Here is a 23,151-nt window from a genome sequence, read left to right on the forward strand (position 1 = left end):
TCAGTTCCCTACATCAGGCCTGATTCATTTCGCCAAGATCCACGAGTTAGTCTCTGACGCATCAAGTAAAATGTGTAAAAACTCAGAAAGAAATAACAACTTAATCAAACATGGGTAAAATCATAACCTCATTTGCAGAAGTAATAACCGATTCAATGATTTCCTGTTTGCACTCTAACACATCACTTCCTCTCCTCGCTCTGTCCATCACTTCCTCCCCGTTTCCTCTCTTATCTCTATTTGGTGTCAGTTCCTTCTTCGTGTGTCCCCCGTCTTCGAAAATGTTGTATTGCTCAACCAGCCGTAGACGCCTGGTGTAAAGAAAAAACGCACATTCACACTGAACTCAGACAGTTTTCTATCCCACACAGCAAACAAAAGGTTTTCGCTGAATGGACTCTGACCTTCCTGCCGACGGACGATCGCAGCTCTCAGAGTTTGGTGAACCACAGATTCTGACTGTCACGAAGAATCATTTCCTGTTTTGTCACGATAACCCTCCTTTGGTTCGGTTCATCTTCACCGAACGGACGCGTGATAACGCTGCAGGGGAAGTTGCTGCGATTCCTGGACATCTTGGCCGACACGTCCGCAGCTCGGCTGTTAATGTCTCGTTGACCTTTCCAATGAATTAGAAACATTTTTGCTGATTCTGCCAGTTTAAATCATTGGCTTCCCCCCCATGTGCCACACATGAAGTGGGAAATTTGACCGCGGGGACACATTTGTCAGTCATCAAACCATGGGGGGGGCAAAGATGTGGCATCCCCCTCACTCAGCGACGGCAAAGAGGAAACTTCCCGTGTGGCTGCACCGGCTCTGATTGGCCCATTTAGGGAGTAACAGGAAATAGGGAGACATACATCAGTCAACTGGAGAGCACTCAAAAGCTGTGGAACAACAAACATGACACACGCACACAGACACACACACACAGACACACACACACACACACGGAGCATTCTTTCCTAGAAAAACATTTGGCTGCTGTTGCGAGAGCTTAATCGGTGTCACACACGAAACACAGTGGCCCTGACGACTCAGCAACTACAGCAAACGCACAGTCTTGCCGTGCACCGGTTCACGCAGGGTCTGCGTCATGTCACAGTTCTCGTGCACTAACGTAAAGTGATTACTTTCTTTTGTTTATCTGCACTCAGGCGTTTTCCCATCAGCGCACACAACCTCACAAACTAATCTAAATCACCGACAAGTCCCAAGACGTGTCGAGAGCCTCAAGGTCTGTAGATCTTTATTAAGTCTAGTGAGGAAACTTGTGCGTCGTGAAGTATATACATTATCAGTGTGTGTCTGTCTGTGACCCTGTTTGCCTTTTGCTGACTCTTTGGATGTCATGGAAACGAAAACACGGCAGGATAACAGAGAGGAGCAAACCAAAGCAAGGCTTCGCATATCAGATCTGCAGAAAGACTCTTGAGCCGCCTTCAAGTTTCCGATAATAAAAAAACAAAAAAACAATCAACAATTCAGACTTTTGTGTACGTCATGTTTTTATTGTTGCTGGAATATCGGCGCAATGACTCAGGCTGGACATTCATTGATATTAGGCCGGGAAGTATCGATAGAATACGTCACAATTACTCTCGACAAACAACTGGTACATGGTTTATTAAATCTGAGTTCAAGTACTTTTCTGAACAGCAATTTTCGAGCAACGTAATGCAGATATTACCGTATAATCTTTGGGATCAACACGTTTGGTTTGATGTGATGAGAATTTAATACCAGTTGTGTCCTGTAACGTTGTGTTTATTGAATGAGAATAAACTTTTGTGCAGATGATGGCAAATTGGTCAAGACTTCTCCGTCAGATTGTGTTTTTTAACATTTAAAACTTTGGGTGTTTTGATGTCTGTCATATGTGACCCATGGTATATATACTGTGGTTATTGGACATTTTGGAGGCTATGTTGTGTACCTTTATTATTTAAAACAAAATCATGCGTTTCCGGTGAACACTTTGTACAAAAGCGGACTGATTAATTTGTTCTACTTCAAGGCAAATGTAAGACAACGGTGTTAGCAACACAAAAACTTAAAGAGTAGCTTTCAGACTGCCTGAAAATGCCGGTATCTGCTGCCCTCTAGTGGTGTAACTCCCCACCTCCATGACATCACAGCTGGGTGTGGTCAGAGGTGAAGCGTTCAACCAGAGGGGGCAGCAAAACTCAAACTTTTCAGCCTGGTGTTAATAAGTTACTCTTATGAAGGCACTGCACACACACATATACATATATATATATATATATATATATATATATATATATATAAAGTTCTGGGTCACAAACAAGTTAATGACTCTACAAGAAATTCATTAATTAGGTTTCATAATACAAAGAGCTCATGACATAAAAAAAAAACACAAAATCCTACAGTACATTTGGACAGAGTACGACAGTTAAATTTACACACACGCAGTAACACTTTCCCTTTGGTGATTAACTTTGAATACGATATTTTATATACACACATACTGTACACATATACTTACAATGGTATACAAAGAGTGATTCACTGGTAAACAAAGACATACAGAGACAGAACGTTTAGTTGGTTTGCTATAGAACCTGAATCAATACTTGGTTAGAACAACGGTGACAGTAAATGTCAAATACTGAGACTCGAGTCGTCGACCTACAAAGTTTGGTCGATGAAACTCGCACGAGGCGGACAGGCGCAAAGATTAAAACAAAACAAAAACATACTTTGTATTGACGATTGTTGCCTTGGAACTTCTGTTTGCGCAACCGTGGCAGTTTCGGAAACGGCAGATGACTTCATGTTAAATCCCTGACAAACATCTTGCTTCCTGGAAAAACATTCGACTGTATTTTTGGCTGCGATTCCCGGCGTCGCTGTCAGCTGCCGCGAGCGCCGTCCGTGTATTCTGGGGCCCAAAGAAAGTGTTTTGATTCAAGTCACGACAAAACATTCAGCTGGCAACAACGCCCGTCATGGACTCACAACTCGACTACAACTTGCAGCTGGCACAGATTCCCGAGTTAATGGCAGGAGTCGGGGGGGAAATAAAAGATAACGCCCGTTCAGCACAGCACGGGTTCAACTCTGGATCACCTCTCGCTAAGTCCGTTCGTTAAGGAAACACCCGAAAGGCTTTGACAACCATCCTAGGAGTAAACACATCATTGTTGTCAGTAGACCTTTCACGGATGATTAGAACTGCTCAGTGTTGCTGTTGGGATACGACTCACTCGTATTAGACTGTGCTTCTGTAGTTCACCAGCGCCTGTAAGACAAAGAACTGGGCATAATCTGCCTTAAAAGATGATAAAGGATTTTTTTCGATTGATTAAAAACTGTATTTAATCAATTAGATTAGAAAAACTTACAGTTCTATACTTTTCTTTGGCTCTGCCGATTGACGTTTTTAATTTAAATCACTTTGCTGCGTTTTCACTTGACGTCCACACTACTACGAAGTTTTTGAGCACATGCAACAGAGAACTTTGGAAAGGCTACTGACCAGGTCTAAGTTCGAAAACTTAGCCAGTTTGGCTAAAACATTCGTAGAATTTTATGAGTAGAAGATCTACTTCCTGTTTACACCGCCACGTCCATGCCAGTGAGCATGGAAGGTCACGTGATGTGCGTCTTTATGTGTGTTAGTGTGGAAGGAGACTACTTTTGATACGGAGGTAAAACGCTTATCTGGACGGAGATTGTTTTGTTTTTAAAAAGGCGTTAAATTAAAATATGTTTGTTTGGATGTAGCTTGAGCAGGTCAGCAATTGAAAAGTGTTTATATCAGCTGAGAAGTGGACTTTTTAATGTTTCAGGCAGAAAATGAATTCATTGGCTCTATTTTTTCAGACTTCTGAAAGAAATTAATTGAAATCATTGAAGACAAATTCTCATTTTCAGCCTCTTGGACTCGGAGACGCTTGATAAAACCAGCTCAGCACATTTCATGTCATACTCTGGAGTCTGTTAACACTCAGCAGATATGACCTTCACCTCCTCTCCACATAATACTGTGGCACGCAGCCTGCTCCGAAACACTGCAAACATCCTCCTCCTCCTCCTCCTCCTCCTCCTCCTCCTCCTCTTTCTGGTAACATCCCTGGAACGGCTCGTCTTCGATTCCTTACAGAGAATAAACATCTCAGGGTTTCTCTCAGCTCTTGGACTCCCTCAGAGATTTTTTCGAGGGAACTGATGCGACGGATTCACAAAAGGTTTTTATTGGATGTGGACGGCCAATAGAATGATGAGTCCCTGTAGTATTAAGTCACTAGTCAGTTAAAAATGAAAGATTAATCTATCGTGGAAAAGAATAGTGGCTCTTGATACTTCAGTCCTGGGCAGTACTGCAGTATTCCTGTCATCAAACATGTCAATATTTACAATGGTAGAACAATTGGTTAATTCATTTGCCACTTTGGTGTCTTTAAATAAAACCCTTGAAATTGTTAAAAAAAACTATGGAGAAAACTGCTGGAAAGTCTCCAGAAGGTCATTTGGAAGTTAAAGCTGTTGGAGATTTGAAGTTTTTTCTCCTGAAAATAAAAGAAAAAAGAAATGATAGTGTCTGTTGGTTCTAACCGTAGACTTTGTGTAAAGATGGACGAAGCAACAGCTTCACAAATCATCTTGATGCCTGGTGGCTAGTTCATTAACCCCACCTCCTCCATGTTAGTGGGTGGGACAAGTTTGGTTGTAATTAGTTATTTGATGTTATAAAAACAGGGTGAAGCCTCGTGATTGACAGCTTGTGATTGGTCATGTGCTCGTATGGGCAGGACCTCAATACTGGGGCTCAACGCTACGATCACTAGTGCAAAGACTCCACATGACGTCCAAAACGCAATCCGGGGTATTTTAGCTTCAATATTATACAATGGGAGGTTGAAATGGAGGCATGTCGTCCATCTTTCTTTACAGTCTGTGGTTCTGACCCAAAACGTTGCAGCTAATATGAATTTGTCCTGAAACTGATGTGACCCAAGCCCATGAGCAGGGGGGCAGAGTGAGAGAAGACCGGAGAGAGAGGATGGGTTCTACTGGCATTACCTTCATTTCACAGATTACTTTTAAATAGTTCATATCAGCATTTGCCCGAAACGAGACATTTGACACTGACAGAAAATAATAAACAGCTAAACCCCAAAAAATGCTAACAGTCTATCAGAGTCTGTGAAGATCAGACCATTCCTGTGTTCGTCCTCCACACAGAGATAACAGTCTCTTCATCTTTCTTCATAGTTGCCGTTCTTCTTCATTAAGATCTCGTTCAGCTCATCATCATCAAATCCACTCCTTCATCTTCATCCTCACACTTCTTACGTTACAGTCTTTCTTTAATATGATCCCAGTCCCTCTTGACCTTTGCATTCCTCCATTTCCCAGTTTCCACGAGAGATTAACCCCTTCAATCAGTCGGATTAACCTCCAGGATATCCAGCCCTCCTTTACACTACTGAGTGTTCGTTGTGGTGATGGTGGGGGTGGTGCTGGTGGTGCTGGAGGTGCGTACCGCCGCTGCCAAGCACCGTGTGGTTGACGGATGAGGCCGAGCGGTCTGACCCCTCCGCCACCGTCCCGTTGACGTTCTCCTGCCGCTGGCAGCACAGGATCTGCCTGAAGGTGGCGCTCATCTCCTTGTCGCGGTAGGAGTAGATGATGGGGTTCATGGCGGAGTTGAACTCGGCGAGGAGGAGGAAGAACTTCTCGTAGGTGAGGACGTTGCACTTGGCGCAGAAGACGTCGAGGAGGAGGATGACGAGGCCGGGGGTCCAGCAGATGATGAAGGCACCTGAGGAGACAACGCAGAGAAGAAACTTAAATTAGGAAAATATGAAGATCGGAGCAGGAGTTGGTTATTATCTCCACCAAGGAGGTTGGTTTGTTCATTAAACAGCAGGATTATGAAAAAAGTATTGATTTGCACGAGGTTTCTGCAGGTTTCAAGTTAAATTCAAGACTTTTTAAGATTTTAAAATGAGTAAAATTTACGATCAATGTCAAGTACGACAGATATGAAGTAATATCTGAATCCCAGAATTACATACACTTCCCCAATACTGAAGATAAGGTGAAGGAGCCGAGTCGAGAATAAACGTGGACACACCTCGTTATCTCTCAAACTACAGACATTTAGTGAGTGACTTTGTACAATAACAACTATCAGACTACTTCTTTGTGTCTTTCATCTCCTATCATATGAGCTCATCAGACATGTGGTCTGGCCTCGTCGGAGGTATTTGCTCCGTCGAGTGCGCAACTGTTTTGACCCAAACAAAAATCACTTTACAGCCACTTTACCATCCACTTAACAACCACACCAGCCACCATATTTGGAAGGAACAACCACCCTGCCACTCTATAACCACATGTAAAAACTTACTTTTGTGTTTCAACATAGTTTATTGGTGCATTTCGGTGCCAGTTAGGGCGCCCCTGAAGTGAAAAATACCACGAAAATGGGAAATTGGTGAAAATGTGTTTTTTACAATGTTAAAGGAGGCAATAGCCAATTACTCAATTAGCCCCTTTTTTTTATGATCAGCAAAAAAACTTTAATAGATTCTTTCTTGGCCCGTGTCCCATCTTTCCACCAAGTTTCATGGAAATCCGTTCTCTGACTTTTGAGAACGGAGCTCACAAACAATCAGAGACACCAACGTTTTCGGTGGAGGTAAATGTTTGCTCCATAAAGGCTAAAACTTTCAAAATAAAAGCCCAGTTTCAAAGAATCCGACATGGGCATAGGATTCCTGATGTCACAGGAAATTCCACAACATCGTCCTTCCCCTTAACGAGGAACAGAAACGATCGACCTCTACCTCGTCTCTTTCTGCAGCGCTGGCCTCCACTATTCCATCATCATATTCGTAACCCTCTGACCTCGTGTGAATGCATCATTGTTTCTCTGATTGGACGGAGTGCGTTAACACAGCGGAGGTTAGCGGGTCACCGAGGCCATTACTCATGGTGATGAAGCGTTAAAGCGAATCCTGTCCACAGATACTATTTGTCCTCACTATAGGACAACTGTGGGACGTTGCACTCTTGAGGCAGTCAAACCAAAAGTCTTGATGAGAAATGAGACGAGAGAGAACGAGAGAGAGAGTGAGAGAGAGTGAGAGAGAGAGAGAGAGAGACAATGCTGACAGGCAGGCCTGTTATCTGTTAGTGTTCTGCAGGCGGCAGCTGCAGCGAAGGCTTGACCTCACTTCCCAGCTATGCACGCAGACTCTCCAGAGTTAGATAAATGTCTCAAACCGCTCTCGCAACCCAGCAGAGAAACTATCCCAACTATTTGTGTCTCGGTGAAACATCGCACTGTTCCCAGGAAGAGAGTCAGCACGAAGATATGCAAAAGTGAAACAAAAAAAAAAAAATACTCTAATTATCTCATGTTATGTATCAAGTGTCCAAATTCGCACACAAAATTCAATACACCTGTCAAGTGTGAAGAAGATAAGATTCTCAAGATATGCCAGAGAGATTTTGGGAATTATAATTAAACACAAACTTTATTCTTATATTCAATGAGGCAGGAGCCACATCAGAATAACAACTAAAACACACACAATCTATTTTCTATTCAGTATCTGGTCCTGATGCGTCTTTATGATTCATCCGGTTTCTCTTTGAAACGAGTATAAAAGCCTGTTTGTGCGGATTTTCCCACAGAATGAGGAATAAAACAGGTCTTTGTGTGAAGCGTTGACCTGAAAGGTTTCACCCTCGGATTCTTTCATTTCCTCTCTCAATCCCGGGATATACAGTTCGCTTGCGTTACACCCTTCATCTCAAAATTTCCTCTTTTGCACACACAGCTTCACAAAAATGAAGCTGGTTTACTGTGATAACATGGAGCCACACCAGGGTCACAGAGGTTGAATGTGTGTTCTTCGTTTGCGGAGGAAACAAATACGTTGTTTGGCGGATTTAAGTGAATCCCTCTGAAATGCCACATGGAACGAGGAGACACAGGGAAAAAGGGAAAATTCAGAGCAAGGCTGCAGAGCCGGTCTGGAAAATGTGGAAATGTATGGAAAGCTACTGTGAAGTTTTCCAGATCTCGACGGAGTTAGGAGCTACACGGGAGCAGGAGATGTTGTTGTGTCCTTGTCATCATAGCAACAGTTTCCTTTATGACACATTGTGGTAGTTGTTGCTTTAAAGCTATTGTGGAGCAGCTTGGCTCGAAGACACTTTGTCCGTCTGTTGGTTTGTTTGTGTGTTTGTGAGCAAGATTACGCAGAAACTACGAGACGGATTTACACGAAACTTGGTGGAAGGATGCTCGAGGAGTTAGGGAAGAACTCATTAAATTGCAGATCACTATCAGGGGGCGGATCACCTTTTTTTATGGTGTCTGTAACATTGCCAGGAAATTGTGTAGGCCAAATTTTAAACCTACACAATTTTGAGTTAGTATGGTCAGACTTTCGTTCCTCTTTCTTTTAGTGTTCCTGGTTGAAGCAGGTTTCTGTGTGAGTGGGAACAGAGGCTGCACTGCCTGGGAATAAATAAAGGGAAATAATGGAGACCAGACTATAGCAATGAACCCCACACTCCCACAAACACACACACACACACATGCCAAACTGAGGGTGGACAAGAATAATCACTCACATGTGCAGACGCAAACACACGCAAACACTCGTTTACATAATTACACACGGCGCAAAAAAGACAGATGGTGGAATGCTCAAAACACATATTGTTAAAGGCAACACTCAGGGAGACTGTCTATTCCACCCCAGCAAGCTTATAGCCGTACGATCAACATGTCCACACACCGTCCTCCCCTCCAGGTTAGGAAACATTGGATTTCTGCCCTAATCTAACATTGTCTCTGTCAGGAAAGGGCTTCGCTCTAATGGCTGACGTGTCAAGTTTCTTCCATTTGTCATCACTAAGACGTCGACAATATTGTTTTTCAGTGTTAGTGACGCATATTCGTTTTTTTCTCCAGCGTCGGCAGCTTGTTCTGTTGTCCTCAGTCACATGAGTTTCATAAACATGAGGTCAAATGGCTGCGAGGATCACGCTGGTGGTCTTGCGTGTTCGTTTGATCGCTGCCATCCAGATACTTTGGCTCTGCTTTGAAAAACAACTGGCAGAGATTTGAAACATGCTCAGGAATGGACAAGACATCGCAGCGAACCCTATGGCGTCCACGAGGTGTTGTCCGTTAGCCATCCTGTTTTCCCTATGACGCCTTAAACCAATGACTACACTGTTCACATATAGTTTGTTGTTGCTTGAACAAGCGACAGAAATGAAATCAAAACTTCCTTTCAGACTTGTAGAAATGCCGAAATGTCAATATTTCTAAACGTCAAGGAAAAAGAAATGTGTAACTTGAAAACCTCCTGAAGTCTCTGATCCTTCTCAAGCTGAGTCTCACCCCTCAGAGTCTCAGATGTTTCCCACATGTAGAAACACACTTAACTCAACACAGAGGATCTCATCACATTCTCATGTCTTACTATCATTTCTCACATGTCGGCTCCGGTTTCCACTAATGTGCGACTCTCTCAGGCCTTTAACGGTGAATAAACATACAATATTAAATTACTCTTCATCCCATTAATCCTCTCAATCGGCATCTCTGTCTCTTTCTTCTTCTACTGGTTCCCTGTCCTCCTTCCTCATTCCTTTCCAATTCCTTTCATTTTTCTCCTTCAGTTCTGTCTTTATTGTCTTTTCTTTACTTTTATCCCCCCCATGTCTCTCTCTCAGTTTTTCAATCTTCTCCTGTATCTGTGGTCGGGACCATGTTTCCCACAAAAAATCAGTCAGCGGACAGAAACCATTAAGTCTATCTGATACGGGCCAATTGCTTCCCAGTTGTCCGGTAAGCGATTTCTTCTTGTTTCCTCTATTCTCGTTTCCACATCTGTAAATCAAACAAACGCTCACTCTCACACACACACACACACACGGAGGAGATTAGACAAGTTCACATTCAGTAGCTTGAGTGTTTACAGTTATTAATGAAGAGGCCAGTGTTACACAGTGATGGAGTCTGGTGGCGAGGTCACAGGGATCTGATGGATACAGAAACACTGGAGGCACAGTCGGTTCTTTGAAGACGGCTGTAACTTTCAGTGACTGACTCACTGAGAGTCCCAACTTTTTTTTGAACCTACTCGTTTCCTTTCTCTCTCACTGTGTTGGAATAAAACAGGAAAAAAAAGTCGACAGTCAAAACAAAGCACAATGGAGCTGTAACCTTCTGTTATGGTTTCCATCGAATCCACAAAAGTCGCCACCAAAGTTTTAAAAAACTCCCTCTGACTCAAAGGGGCACTTTAGTCCCTCGGTTTGATTCCATTCAGCTCGAAGCTAAAACTCATCTGCCCGAGTTTTTGCTGACAACGTTGTTCTGTTTGGTGCCAACACGATTTCTGTTACTTCAGGCGATGGATCCTGAGGTTTTCTGCCAGAGAAACGTCCGTCACATTCGCCCGACTGACACCCGACCAATATAGATCACGGAGATCAAAGAGACAATATCAATTTAAAACATAACTACAAACCATGAACAGAAGGAATGTTGGTTTTAGGATCCCACAAACTTTATTTTAAAAAAACTGTGACTAAACTATCTCTAAATTATATTATTATATTGTATATATATATACATACGTCCCCAAGAAACCCATAAACTAAACCACTATTCAATATAAATAAGAAATGTACCCATGCAAAGACTAAACTTCTTTTCCAGAGCTGTTTTTGAGCGACGTCCAATGTCAACAAAAGAGTTTATGTGGAAAAATACTTCACCATACATAAAATACTCTAGTAGTTAATGTGCTCTTACACAGAGATAAAGGCTCAGTGTGTTTCTGATGCTGCGGAGACGGGATCCATCAGGACAGGTGCTGCGTTGTGAGCGAATTAAGTGATTAGAGAAGCTGCAACGTCCATGAAGTGCGTCACAATCACACACACACACACACACACACACACACACACACACACACACACACACACACACACACACACTTAGACAAAGAAAACAGGTGACATTACAAGCTGCATACCGGGCGTGTTTCCACACTGATTGGAGGGTTTGGCTCGTACATGCTTTGATTGGTTTTGCTGCCAGAAAACACACATGCACTGAAGCAGCGTGGGCGGGAATGTGTGTGTCTGTGTGTGTGTGTGTGTGAGGGCGTGTAACCATCATTTGCTGGTTTTGAAATCTATATATGAGCAGCAGTGACTGGTTTTACATAGCGATGTATAAGAAGTCAGTGTCGGAACCAGCTGTTCGCATGTGTTTGGCCGATGGTATGTGTGTTGGCGCTCCGCGGTGTCTGATGATGCGACCGCAAACAGCACAAGATAATCAGATCATTCACAGGAGCCCCCTTCATGAGCCAAGGCCTGACCCCAACACACACACACACACACACACACACACACACACACACACACACACACACACACACACACACACACACACACACACACACACACACACACACACACACACACACACACACACACACAGACACACACAAACGAGTCATGGTTAATTTGACGGAGCTGTTGTCTCACTGATGAGTGACGAGGAGAATCCCTGTCGGTGTCATTCAAACTTGTCACGGACAAAGAGATTCTGTTGCAACAGAGCAGCGTCCGTTGACTCCACAGTTTTTGTCATTTGATACAGTGTTTTACTGTATTGGACAATTTATGCATTATTAAATTACAAGGTGTGGCACCACACGAGCTATGGTCGTCGCTTGATGTGAGTCCATCTCATCCACTATGTCTGCTGCAGGGGAGACAGCTCTGAATGCATTGGAAAGTTTAGGAAATGTAAGACAATCTGCTTTTCTTCCAATATTGTTATTTTACAGTTCTAATAACTAGCACCCAAATGACCTCTAATCTACTTTAACCTTTCCGTCCTGCAAGGTCTCTTTACTCACGACTCAGGGTTCCAAAACTTCTGAATTTCTACATCTGACATTATGAACATTTAAAAACCTGCAGTATTACATCCAAGTTCACTGCCTCTGCTGGCGTATCGATATGTTTTTAATGACTCAAATCTGTATTTGTCATCTGCAGCTGTGTGTCTCTTGGTGCATCCTCATACTGCACAATAACTCTCTCAATGGGAACCTAATCGTAAAAACCTTTATAGCAATACCAGGGGTCCCAAACCCCTCAGAGTACTCAGAGGGATGTTTTATGTATCTATTTGTATACGTTGGTCCAAATGGTATTTCCACATGTGCGAGTGTGTGTCTATTTCTATTATCTTTGGCAAAACAAATAAGTTACGAGCCAGATTCTGGTTTCATTTGTCCCATCGGGCTTTATGTGAATGGAGCCGAACACCGTCTCCCACTGTGTCCTTATCAAGCCGGGGGAATTCATGTGAGTGTGAGACAATCTGTGTAAGTGTCTCCTCATCCTGTCCTTCCGAGAAGAAATCAGCCGTGGCTGGTTTTACCGCATCCTGAGAGGGACAAGTGGAGAGGACGCAGGGGCGGCAGGGGAGCAGTTATTATCATCTGGTCAGCAGATGGGAGAAGCTGGAAGGGGTTTCGCTGTGGGACTTACTTCACGGTCAAACAGCAACAGGCTGAACTCGTCCTAACCTTCTTCCCTCACGAAGACGAAGATAATCAAAACCCAGAATTTTCAATGGCAACGTTAACCCCAACTGGAAACTGATTTCCATTTTTGTTTTTACATTGGACAGAGTTAAACACAGGAACCGATAACGGGAGGTTTTTCAAAAAGGAAATGGGAAATAAGTGTGAGAGAGATGTGAGTAAGTGATTGTACTGTAAAGCAAAAACCTCCCTTCTATCAGTGTGGTGTTCAGTGTCCTCCTCTGGGCTTTACAGTGACCTCATCCACAAACAGCAGTGGATTCCCGACTGAACCGCAACACCCTCAATGAGCCGGATTCAAAAAGGAAATGTGAGGTTTTTTTCCAGGGGTAATTGAAACAATAATTGCACTATGATGTTTCATTGTTTTCTTGAATTATACACGTTCAAACAAAGCTGGTATGAAATAGCAAATACACAAGACATGAATCCCTCAGTTCCCCCGACAAACCAAACATTTGCAAATGGTTTATAAGCTTTTTCTTTACTGGTAGAAGCTGATTTTGTGAAACTCTTGCAATGGAGGGGACATGGTTCAATATCTGGGGAATCATCAGGATAAGGCTTTTCTCTGGGGGGGGGCAGGAACAGCTGCACAATTGGGTTTTCAAATTTCGTCTTTAACGGTGGAAAGACTTAAGATCTGTGAATTATTATTAAATGTTGAAAAAAGTGCCCATAAGGCAACGATAAAGAAAAAAACAGTTAATCTCCAACTTGCTTTCACGGCACAATTTGATCCCAACCGGCACAACATGAACTTTTCTAGTTGCTGAATCAATAAGAAAAAGGAAAATGTGGAAACACCACGAGAGAAAGGGGAGAAAGTTTCATAGGGAAATGTCCGTGACTTGGATATTGTATTTCACTTCTGACTTAAGAGATATTACAATCTGTTACAGTGTTACCAAGAACGTCCCCCACCCTGTTAATTCAATCAAGCTGCAGCAAATTTCACACGTTCCCTAAATGTGCCTGAAGACTTTTTCACAATGCCACAAAAACGCAATATTAAAGAGAAAAGAGAAAAAAACATTTGTGGATCCGCACCAAAGTTTAACGAGTTCTTTCCTGACACATTCTGCGTCCTTCCACCGAGACGTTTTTGTGAAATGCTGCAAACTAACCGTCAAACAAACGCCGATGAAAACACAATGTCCTCGGCGTTAGTCTGCGTCTCTGCACCTCCCTGCCAGTAAATGGTTTGGAAAATCCTGCCGTTTACATAGGTTAAAACAAACAGAGCATCTCCGAGCAGCCCGACGCTTCACTTTCATACATGCTGTCCACTACAGAGCACATTCTGCTGTCCACTGCTGTGAATTAAGTGCGGAGCAAAGACAACAGAAGCAACAGGATGAGATAACACAGCACAGAAGGAGACAAATCACCCACAATCCTTCGGTATGTTTTGTCTGGGACCAACACATCCTGCTTCCAGGCACTGAGAAGTGCTTTTTCCCACAGTTCACACTCTGCAACTGGCTTCACACGCAGCTGAGTGGGTCGGCTACTGTGCTTTCAGGAAGAAAAAAAAAGAAAAAAGAAGACAGCAATGCTTCTGTTCATCACATACCACTGAGGAGGCCTGGAGACCCGTGAAGAGGGGAACATACCTCCACTGACGGCTCAGACATTAAACTGCCAGACTGCACACACGGCTCGGTTTGAAGGAGGAACAGGCGCTGCTTCATCAGAGCAGAGCAGAGCCTCGTTACTGCGTCAATCAATTAACATTCACAGAAAAACACCTCAACACGACACTGGGGGATAATTCTGAAGTTTTGAAGCTTGTGCATTCTTCATAATTCTCGACAGACGCAAGAAAAAGAGGCAAAACTCCTGCATCACAGTTGTAAATGATGCAAGAAGCTAGAGGGGCGTTTTTTCCAGCTTGTGTTAAACTGCAGTTTGATGATAATATTTATTTAGTGCAGTGGAGTGTAAACCTGATTTAAGGCTTTGCTCTCACCTTTCTCCGAACCTTTCATAATTGCTCTTTAAGTGATTTTCCACCAAATTAGACTGAAAACCTGCAGAAGTGGAACAACTATCCCCTAAGACTCCACCGTTTAACATCTACCACACTCTATAATGTTATCTATCAAAGTGCTATGACAGCAAAAGGAAACGCGACGGTGCCTTCATTCACAAACGTCAACATAAACTAGCCGAATCCTCGCCGATTGGTGCAGTGTGTGTCGAGAGCAGGGTCGGATGAGTTGATGTGCATGAGGCCTGAAGTCGTGCTAGGCAGACGCAGGGCTGGGACTCAACAGACGCATTGTTCTGCTGCTGAAGTCATCAGGGTCGCACAGATAGACGAGTTATCCGGGTGCAGACAATGAGAGATGAGTGGGTGCACGGGTAGAAAACTCCACCACGATGTCATTACAGCCTCTATACAGCTCTGAGGTTTCACTATTGAAATCATGAACATTTTCCGACTTTAATAACTTTAGATTTTTGAAGTTTAAGACAGAAAAAGAACACGTAACTTGATGGTAATAAACAGCTTTGGGTATTTAGGAGGCATACAGATGGTTAGGTAGGTTAGTAGGTAGTTAGGTAGGTAGATAGGTAGGTTGGTAGTTACGTAGGTAGGCAGGTAGTTAGGTAGGTTGGTAGTTAGGTAGGTAGGTAGATAAGTAGGTAGTTAGGTAGGTTGGTATTTTCCTTACCCAACACAATCACCACGGTCTTCAGCAGAGACATCATGGTGTCCCGGTTGCGTCGAGGTCCCGAGCTGTGCCGCGACATCCTCATGGTCCTCTGCCGCACATACACAAAGATGTGGGCGTACAGCGTCACCATGACAACAAAGGTCACCAGGTTAAACACCGCCCAGAAGATCAGGTAGGAGTTGCTGTACAGCGGCGCCATGTTGGAGCAAGAGCTAATGCTACAGATACAGTTCCAGCCGACACTCGGGATGGCGCCCATCACTATGGACATAGTCCAGATTATAACAATCACCACCACAACACGCCGGTTGCTCATGCGCGTGTGCAGCTGCATGCGGAACACGGTGATGTGGCGCTCGATGGCGATGGCGAGCAGGTTGGCCACGGACGCCGTCAGGCTGGTGTCAATCAGTCCCTGGCGAAGCAGCCACGTGGAGACAGTCAGCCGCCTGGTGTTCGGCCCCGTGTTGAACATCAAGTAGAAGTAGGCCAGTCCAGCGAAGAAGTCAGCAGCTGCCAGGTTGGCCATCAGGTAGTAGATGGGGAAGTGGAATCTCCTGTTGACGTAGATGGCGACCATCACCAGGAGGTTGGCGAGCATGATGAAGATGCACACGGTGATGCCCAGGCCCATCACCAGCCTGCTGACCGTGTTCCATTCGTTCGCCAGGTTCTTTCCACTGCGGTTGTAGAAGAAGGCGATGGTCTCGTTGTAGTAGCACTGTTCCTCATCCATGGTGGCAGTGATGCTTTCTGAAAGCAGAAGATAAACATGTAACGTTAAAAAAAAGAGATTTTCATGTCTGGAATTTATACATTTTCATGACGCTCTCACAGGAGCTAGAATTTCTGGATTTCATTATTCAATTTTCTTGTTTTCCTTCAACTGAACCATGTCGTTGTCCTTTGGCGTTTTCTTAAGATTCGTGCAGATATCCAGAAAGACGATCTTTACTCGTGTGTGTTTGTGTCTCTGACAAAACGTGGAATTAAAGCATTTAAAAGTCCCACTTGAACTCTGTATTTACATGGATTGAGGTAAGTCAAACATTTAGAAACAGTAAGGCCTCTGTGCTCCCTGCTCCGACCACATGTTCTGTTTTTAACCTTTAGTCAAAGACTGAGTTAATCTCCTTTCTGGGAAAATGCATATATTCATGTTTCATAATGTTTAACACAAAGCACTGCTTCAGGACACGTGCACTTAAACTGGTTTCCGAGACGGGGGAAAAACAAAAGAAATCCGTTTGGACTCAGTTTGATCAGTAGTTGTGTGTTTGTGTGTGTGTGTGTGTGTATTTCACAAACAGAAAACAGCCGTCGTTGGGACAGTAGATTTACAAAGAGAAAGTGTACAAAAAAATAAGAGGATTTGAGGAAACTGAGAAAACTCTTTAGCAGCAACATGATGCTCAAGAGTCGACGCTCACACACACACACACACACACACACACACACACACACACACACACACACACACACACACACACACACACACACACACACACACACACACACACACACACACACACACACACAAGCTCGCAGGGAAAATGTGTGTCTGTGTGTAATAAGCTCCAGTCCCACACAGATGCTTGCTAGTCTCTCTCATTCACCCCAGACCGGAAACAGGTCCTCAGGGCTAGAGGTGAGTGTGTGAGTGTGTGAGTGTGTGTGTGTGTGTGTGTGTGTGTGTGTGTGTGTGTGTGTGTGATCCATACACAAAGAAAGAGAGAGAGGAGGCAGGGGGGAAGCAACTGAAGAAACAAGAGGAATGAAAGAGCGAGTATTAGAAGTTCTGGGTCAGAGGCCAGTGTTTTCCTGGAAATCCTCCTCCTTTGATTTACCTTCTAATACGACGGCTCAGATCCTTTAAACCGTCTTTTAGCTCTGCAGTGACACGACCCAAATCCCCGCTCGGCCACAGCCGAACCACAGACGAGACATTCTTACTATCGGATGAATTTTGCAACGTCGAGGAAAAACTATCACAACTTTTACCCCTGAAGAGATTCTCATGCCAATCAGAGGACGGGTGGGAGATGAGGTTGAGAGTTTAAAGCTTCTGTCTTAGATCGGAGACATTTATATAAATGTAAAAAGTTTACAGCTATAACACATAATTTAGCTCATCCTGAATTCTGAATTCTGAATCCAAGCCAAAAGCAACACAGCTCATCAACTAGATGCCTGGCTCATAATATTGGCAGTGAAGCACATTCTTATGTTTCTCCGCCAAAAAAACAGCGAGTATTAGGCCAACGATGGTTTGAAGGAAGTCTTCATCAATTAAATAAATTATGTTCTGGACTCTGTTTAAATCTCCAATTTCCTGAGACGGCGCGATAAGGAAACTCCGTCTGCGGCCATGTTTGCTTGCAGTGGCTGTAAAATGTTATAACAGCAGCAGCACATTCAATTAGCTGAATTGAATTAGTGCTGCTTCAGACAATCCAGATGTGCCTGCGTGATTTCTGCACGTCGATTTTTACGAGACATGTAAAAAAATAAACACCGGGCGCTAATCTTCATAATAGGGTCACATTTTCTCATTGTTTTACTGGGTCAGTCCATCGTTTTATTAATTAATCTATATATTTTTCATCATTTAAAGAACAGGTTCACATTTAATCTGTAATGTAAGGTTATACTTTCATTGGCGTTTGTTTATCCGTCCTTCTATCCATAACTCAATTTGGTGCAGATCCAGATCAGGGATCACTTTCTCTAACATTGACGTTTTTCAACATCAATCATGAATTCCCAGGGAACAGTTCATGGATCTTGATGATTCAAAGCAGGTATATTTAAAGGACTGATATCTAGAAGTCTGAGATTTAATTTAGTGCAGCCTGATTGAATTTGAGGGGCCTGCCGGGCCTGGGCGGAGACATTCTGGTTCTGAAGTTTTGTCGTATCACGATAAGATCTGATGATAGAAACTTCAAAATTTCAGATGCATGCAAATAAACCTTCTCCTGACTTTGATGTTCATTAAAAGCTCTTCTTCCTCTTCCCTCTGATGTCTGGGTCGTGTTTTTATTACATTAGAAAGCACATTATCCAACCTGCATTCAACTTTGAGGTTTTTAAGTGTTACACACATCCAGAGAAAACAGTAACTCGGCCATTAGGAGCAATGAAGGGAGCAGCTGAGCGACAGCAGCATCACTAATGCAGGATGAATCCCAGGGGGCCTCGGGCGACACTAATCATCGCAGATGAAAGCTCCTCGACTCCGCTCGTCATCTGAGGTTTGTGGCCATTAAACGTCTGCAGGGAGCCGTCACCGGGGCATTAGAGGCCCGAGGCGAGTCATCAGCACTAGAAAGTGGCAGGAAGTGTCAGTGGCCTCTCAGAACACATTCCCAACACTTTCATCAGACGCTGGGAGCCTGCAGAGGGAGATCCTGTCATTGTGTGAGTGTGTGTGTGTGTGTGTGTGTGTGTGTGTGTGTGTGTGTGTGTGTGTGTGTGTGTGTCGTGTGTGTTTGTTTGCTGACAGCCAGTGGGTGGGTCTCATAAAGTGGAAAGACTGCGTAAGAGAGAGGAGACAGACTGAGGGGATTTTAGATTTCTGTGCTGCTGCACCTGGGTGTGTATCCACCCTGTAAAAGACAAACTTTGAATTACTACGTTGTTGAAGCATTTTGTTTGTGTGTGTGTGTGTGAGAGGAAAGTTTGGGAGTGTGTGTACAAAGTCTTGAACTCAGTGTGTTAAAGATTGAGAACAAAATGCTCGCTGTGCCAGAGTGTGTCGACACGCTATCTTAATAAAGTGTGACGAAGTCTGGCTGTGCGGAGAGAGAGGGAAGTGTGTTTGCTGTGTGTGTGTGTGTGTGTGTGTGTGTGTGTGTGTGTGTGTGTGTGTGTGTGTGTGTGTGTGTGTGTGTGTGTGTGTGTGTGACAGGCTATGAATGGACCACCCTGGAGTCCATACAAATGAGGTCATAACTCAAGCATCAGCACCAGAGCTCCATCCGAATATTCAGAACATCCAGCTAATTAACACACACACACACACACACACACTAATAACTGTTGTGTCTCTTTCACCGTTACATACACATTTCACAAGTTGTTTCCAAATGAGCAAACACACAAGACCCAACCGCAGTCTATACTGCGAGTTAAACATCCAGTGATACACACCCTAAGAGGATGAGACATCTCGACAAACAGCTGCTGAGATCTGAATCTGACACCTGGCGTGAAGCGGCGCCAAGCAAGTGTCTCGTGGCGCCCCGGACCGATGCAGTTGTCATTTCTCTATGTCCAGCGGCCACGTTGTTTGAATAGCCAATCTGAGGCACCGGCAGGCGAGTTGGTCCGAAGGTGCGGTCAGGCACAGTTGGAACATTGTTATCTTCGAGGGCTGCAGAAAGCGATTGCCAACAAAAACCTGGTCCGACGTCAGCGGCGTCCGTTTTTACCATAAGGTCTCATTATCAACACAGAGATGCTCCGACATAACAGACAACATGCGTCAGCTCGGTTTCTTTACACGCACAGATGGTCGGCTCACGCTCAAAGTGAAAGCTCTTCCTCTGCAGAGAAGTGTTCTCTCTGGCTACCTGGCAAATCCGCCCTTTTATTAGCAAGGCGTAGGAGCACATGGCTTTTAAAGGGAATGGGAGCTGCCAGTCTGATTGGTTTATTGCCCGTTACGACCACAACACTTACGATTACTACTGAGTTACGAGCATTACGACTATTAGCCCTTTGAACCGTGCACCTGGCACAGCGACCTTCTCTCCACCGTTTAACTATCAAATGTGGATTTTGTTCTTCCCAAATTCACCTGCACCAAAACGCCTGAGAACATTCAAATACAGGCGCTTGACAACAAAGCTCATTGTCGTATGTCACTTCATGACGATGTGGAGCAGCGTGGGATCATGGGAGTTTACCCTAACCATAACACGAGTTCAGCAGGGGAGACCCACGTTAGCTCTGACCTGCAGTAATTCCCTGACCGTAATCACATGGCTGTTTACTGTAACCATGGCGACAAATGCCCCCTTAACTCTAACGAAGAAGCACACTTATCTCCGACCGCTATGTTGCCCTAACGTCGCCCCTAGCAACCAACCATGCTCTGTCATCACACGGTTTTCTGTTGTTATTGCAAACAGGCCTTTATTTGATAGTGGCAGTGGAGGAAACCTTGGAGGAGAGCGAACGCCAGTAAATTATCCGACCGGCCCGGAGTCGAACCGGGGACCTGCTGCGAGGGGCATGTGGTAAGAACATGTTTTTAAAGAGTGACTGTGCTGTAGGTCTGAATCTCCTCTTGTGTTTTCTTATCTTTTTGGGCCAACACCTACCGAGATAAAACCCCCCGACCAGGTCCAGTCGAGTCAATGTTAGAACAGGAGTTAGATAAACTTCCGCGGAGCCAAGTCTGCTCTCAGTCTCCAAACAATTCATCATCCAACCTTCTGCTCGCTATTTTTAATACGATCCTGAGAGAAACAAAGCTTTATGGGAAACTATTGAACTTCCAATTTGACATGTTGTTCCTAGAAAGGAGGGAAGAGTTAGTCTGTATATTAGAGAACAGTATTAGATGTACGGCTCATCTGGGAATCTACACGGAGATTTTTATTCCACGAGGATTTACTCAAAGTGATGGATAATTAAAAGATGAGTTCGACCACATCCTACATTATTTTCCAATAATAGCAGCCAAGCAGTCAGTTGTGTATAAAAAGACTTAATAACAGGTTTTTTTGAGTTCAGGGTTTTCTATTTCCAGTCGGACAAAAAATGTTTTATTCAGCCGCAGTTCATCTCCACGATATCTCAGACTTTACTGTTCACTCTGTGTTTCGCAGCTTTGAAAAGGAATTACTCATTTCATTTCTTCTTTTTTTTTTAACGATCACACCTGCGTGAATTATCACACTGAATAAAAACTCCGCTGCTCGCATCTGGGTCATGATCATGATTATTTTCAAGATGTAAAACTATTTTTAACGCGTGAAATAAATCACCCAGAATAGCAGAGACGAGCTGTGCAGCATTTTTTGGAAGCGGACTTTGATGTATGAGGTATGAGCGATAGAGGAAACATCTGAAAGGGGAAGAAAGTCTCATCGCTGGATGCTTTTAGAATGAGTGGAGACTGAATAACTCAGATGAGTCAACTAATATTTAGTGTCTGTGCTAATTGCATGAGGGAAACACCATCAGGGACCAGAAGTTATTGCACATGAAGGAGTTTATGTTGACTTTTAAGGAAGAGACTAAGAATCTAGAAATCACAGTAAATACGTTTTCAGGTGTGTTATAGATTTGGAGCTAAACATCTGGATGGAGATTGTTTATGTTTTTAAGGGTGTAGAATAAATTGCGCTGGACCGTGACTCATACTCTGACGATCCTCTGTGGATGTTTGCCATTTGTTTGCAGGTGTCAGGGCTCTCACGTCATATTGCTTTAAAAACTAAAAAAACAGATTTCCTTTGCGTGTGTTCTGTTGCAGGCAGAGTATTATGAGATTTAACTTTTGAACGTGAGCCCGATCCACAAATTCCCACTTGGCCCTGATGTGGCCAAGTGGATATCTTGCGTTTGTCAAGTGAAAACGTGGGAGGTTTTTTTTTTTCATTCCATTCCAACACATAACTTTCTCCAGTCTTTCCCGGTTTGCCTGATTTCTTTCTGTTCCCTTCTTCCTCAACTTCTTCCTCCCTTTTCATACCCTCACCTTCCTCTCCTCCTTCCTTCCCTTCCCCTCACTCCAGCTCTAAGTCCCACATTCTCTCCCTTTACCTCGTCTTCTGTCATCTCCCCTTTCCTTGACTTTTCCTCCCCTGTCTCCTCCTCTCCTACCCACCTCACTCCTCCTCCTCCTCCTCCTCCTCCACCGCCTCCCCCTTCCTCCGCTTTGCCAACTCTCCACACAATGTGCCCATTGTTTCTGTAAACCCACCACAGAAAGCAGAGAAACAGGACTGCTGCAACCCAGGATATACACAATCTCTCTCTCTCTCTCTCACACACACCCACACACAGGCCGCCATTCTCTAAACTTCTCTTTAACATCACGGACGAGTGGACACGAACCACACACACACACACACACACACACACACACACACACACACACACACACACACACACACACACACACACACACACACACACACACACACACTCTCAAACAGTTGCAGCGGAGCGGCCGGGCTCAGGACAAGGGCTGGATTGAGAGGTGGTGTTGAGTCATGTGTGGCTGCAGCCATGACGGGCTGATTCACGGCTCGTCGGTGGATGATCCCCCCCCCCCTCCCTCCTTCGGACACTTAAGCGCTTCCATCGCCGCCCGTGAAGCCCCGAACGGAGTTAACTTGTTGCTGCTAAATTACACACGGCTCTGAAGAGACGGGCTGAGCGGCTTTCACGTCGGCTTCTGGTTGGTCCAAAGCCACTGGAAGCAATGTTTCATTTCCACACAACAGCCAGAGCCATAAATAACACATAAAATAACGATAAAATAATTCCAGGGATCACGACTCGGGGGGGAAAGCCTCGAGACAAGTGAAATCCAACTCATGGGTTATTACCTGCGCACTCTTTCATTTTGCAAAATGTCCGTCGAATAAGCTTCTTTGCTTTTAAAGGTATTTCTGCTGTGATCTGTTCCACATGTTTTGCTACAGCGGGTTTTCGGGCTAAATGGCAGGAACAAGGAAAAGTACGACCGTGAAGTTAATCCATGAAAAGCCCTCAGAAATGTTTAGTCGAGCATAAGCTGCGTGACACAAACACGTATGAGTTCAGCGATTCACACGTAGACTTAGAGGCAACTGGTGGTGGCAGAG

General features: G+C 44.1%; 1 protein-coding gene across 1 annotated transcript in view; it reads right to left on the minus strand.

Moving 5' to 3' along the window:
* Positions 1-1,493: 1,493 nt before the first annotated feature.
* The window catches only part of lpar1 (lysophosphatidic acid receptor 1), a 29,317-nt gene continuing 7,659 nt past the window's right edge, over positions 1,494-23,151 (minus strand). Inside the window, exons 2-3 of the mRNA XM_035141369.2 lie at positions 15,323-16,078; positions 1,494-5,794 (exon numbers count right to left, since the gene is read on the minus strand). Coding sequence (XP_034997260.1) covers positions 5,451-5,794; positions 15,323-16,061 — 1,083 coding nt within the window. The 5' untranslated portion in view covers positions 16,062-16,078 and the 3' untranslated portion in view covers positions 1,494-5,450. The remainder of the gene's footprint in view (positions 5,795-15,322; positions 16,079-23,151) is intronic.

Source organism: Hippoglossus stenolepis, chromosome 18, assembly GCF_022539355.2.
Source record: "Hippoglossus stenolepis isolate QCI-W04-F060 chromosome 18, HSTE1.2, whole genome shotgun sequence".
NCBI lineage: Eukaryota > Metazoa > Chordata > Actinopteri > Pleuronectiformes > Pleuronectidae > Hippoglossus > Hippoglossus stenolepis.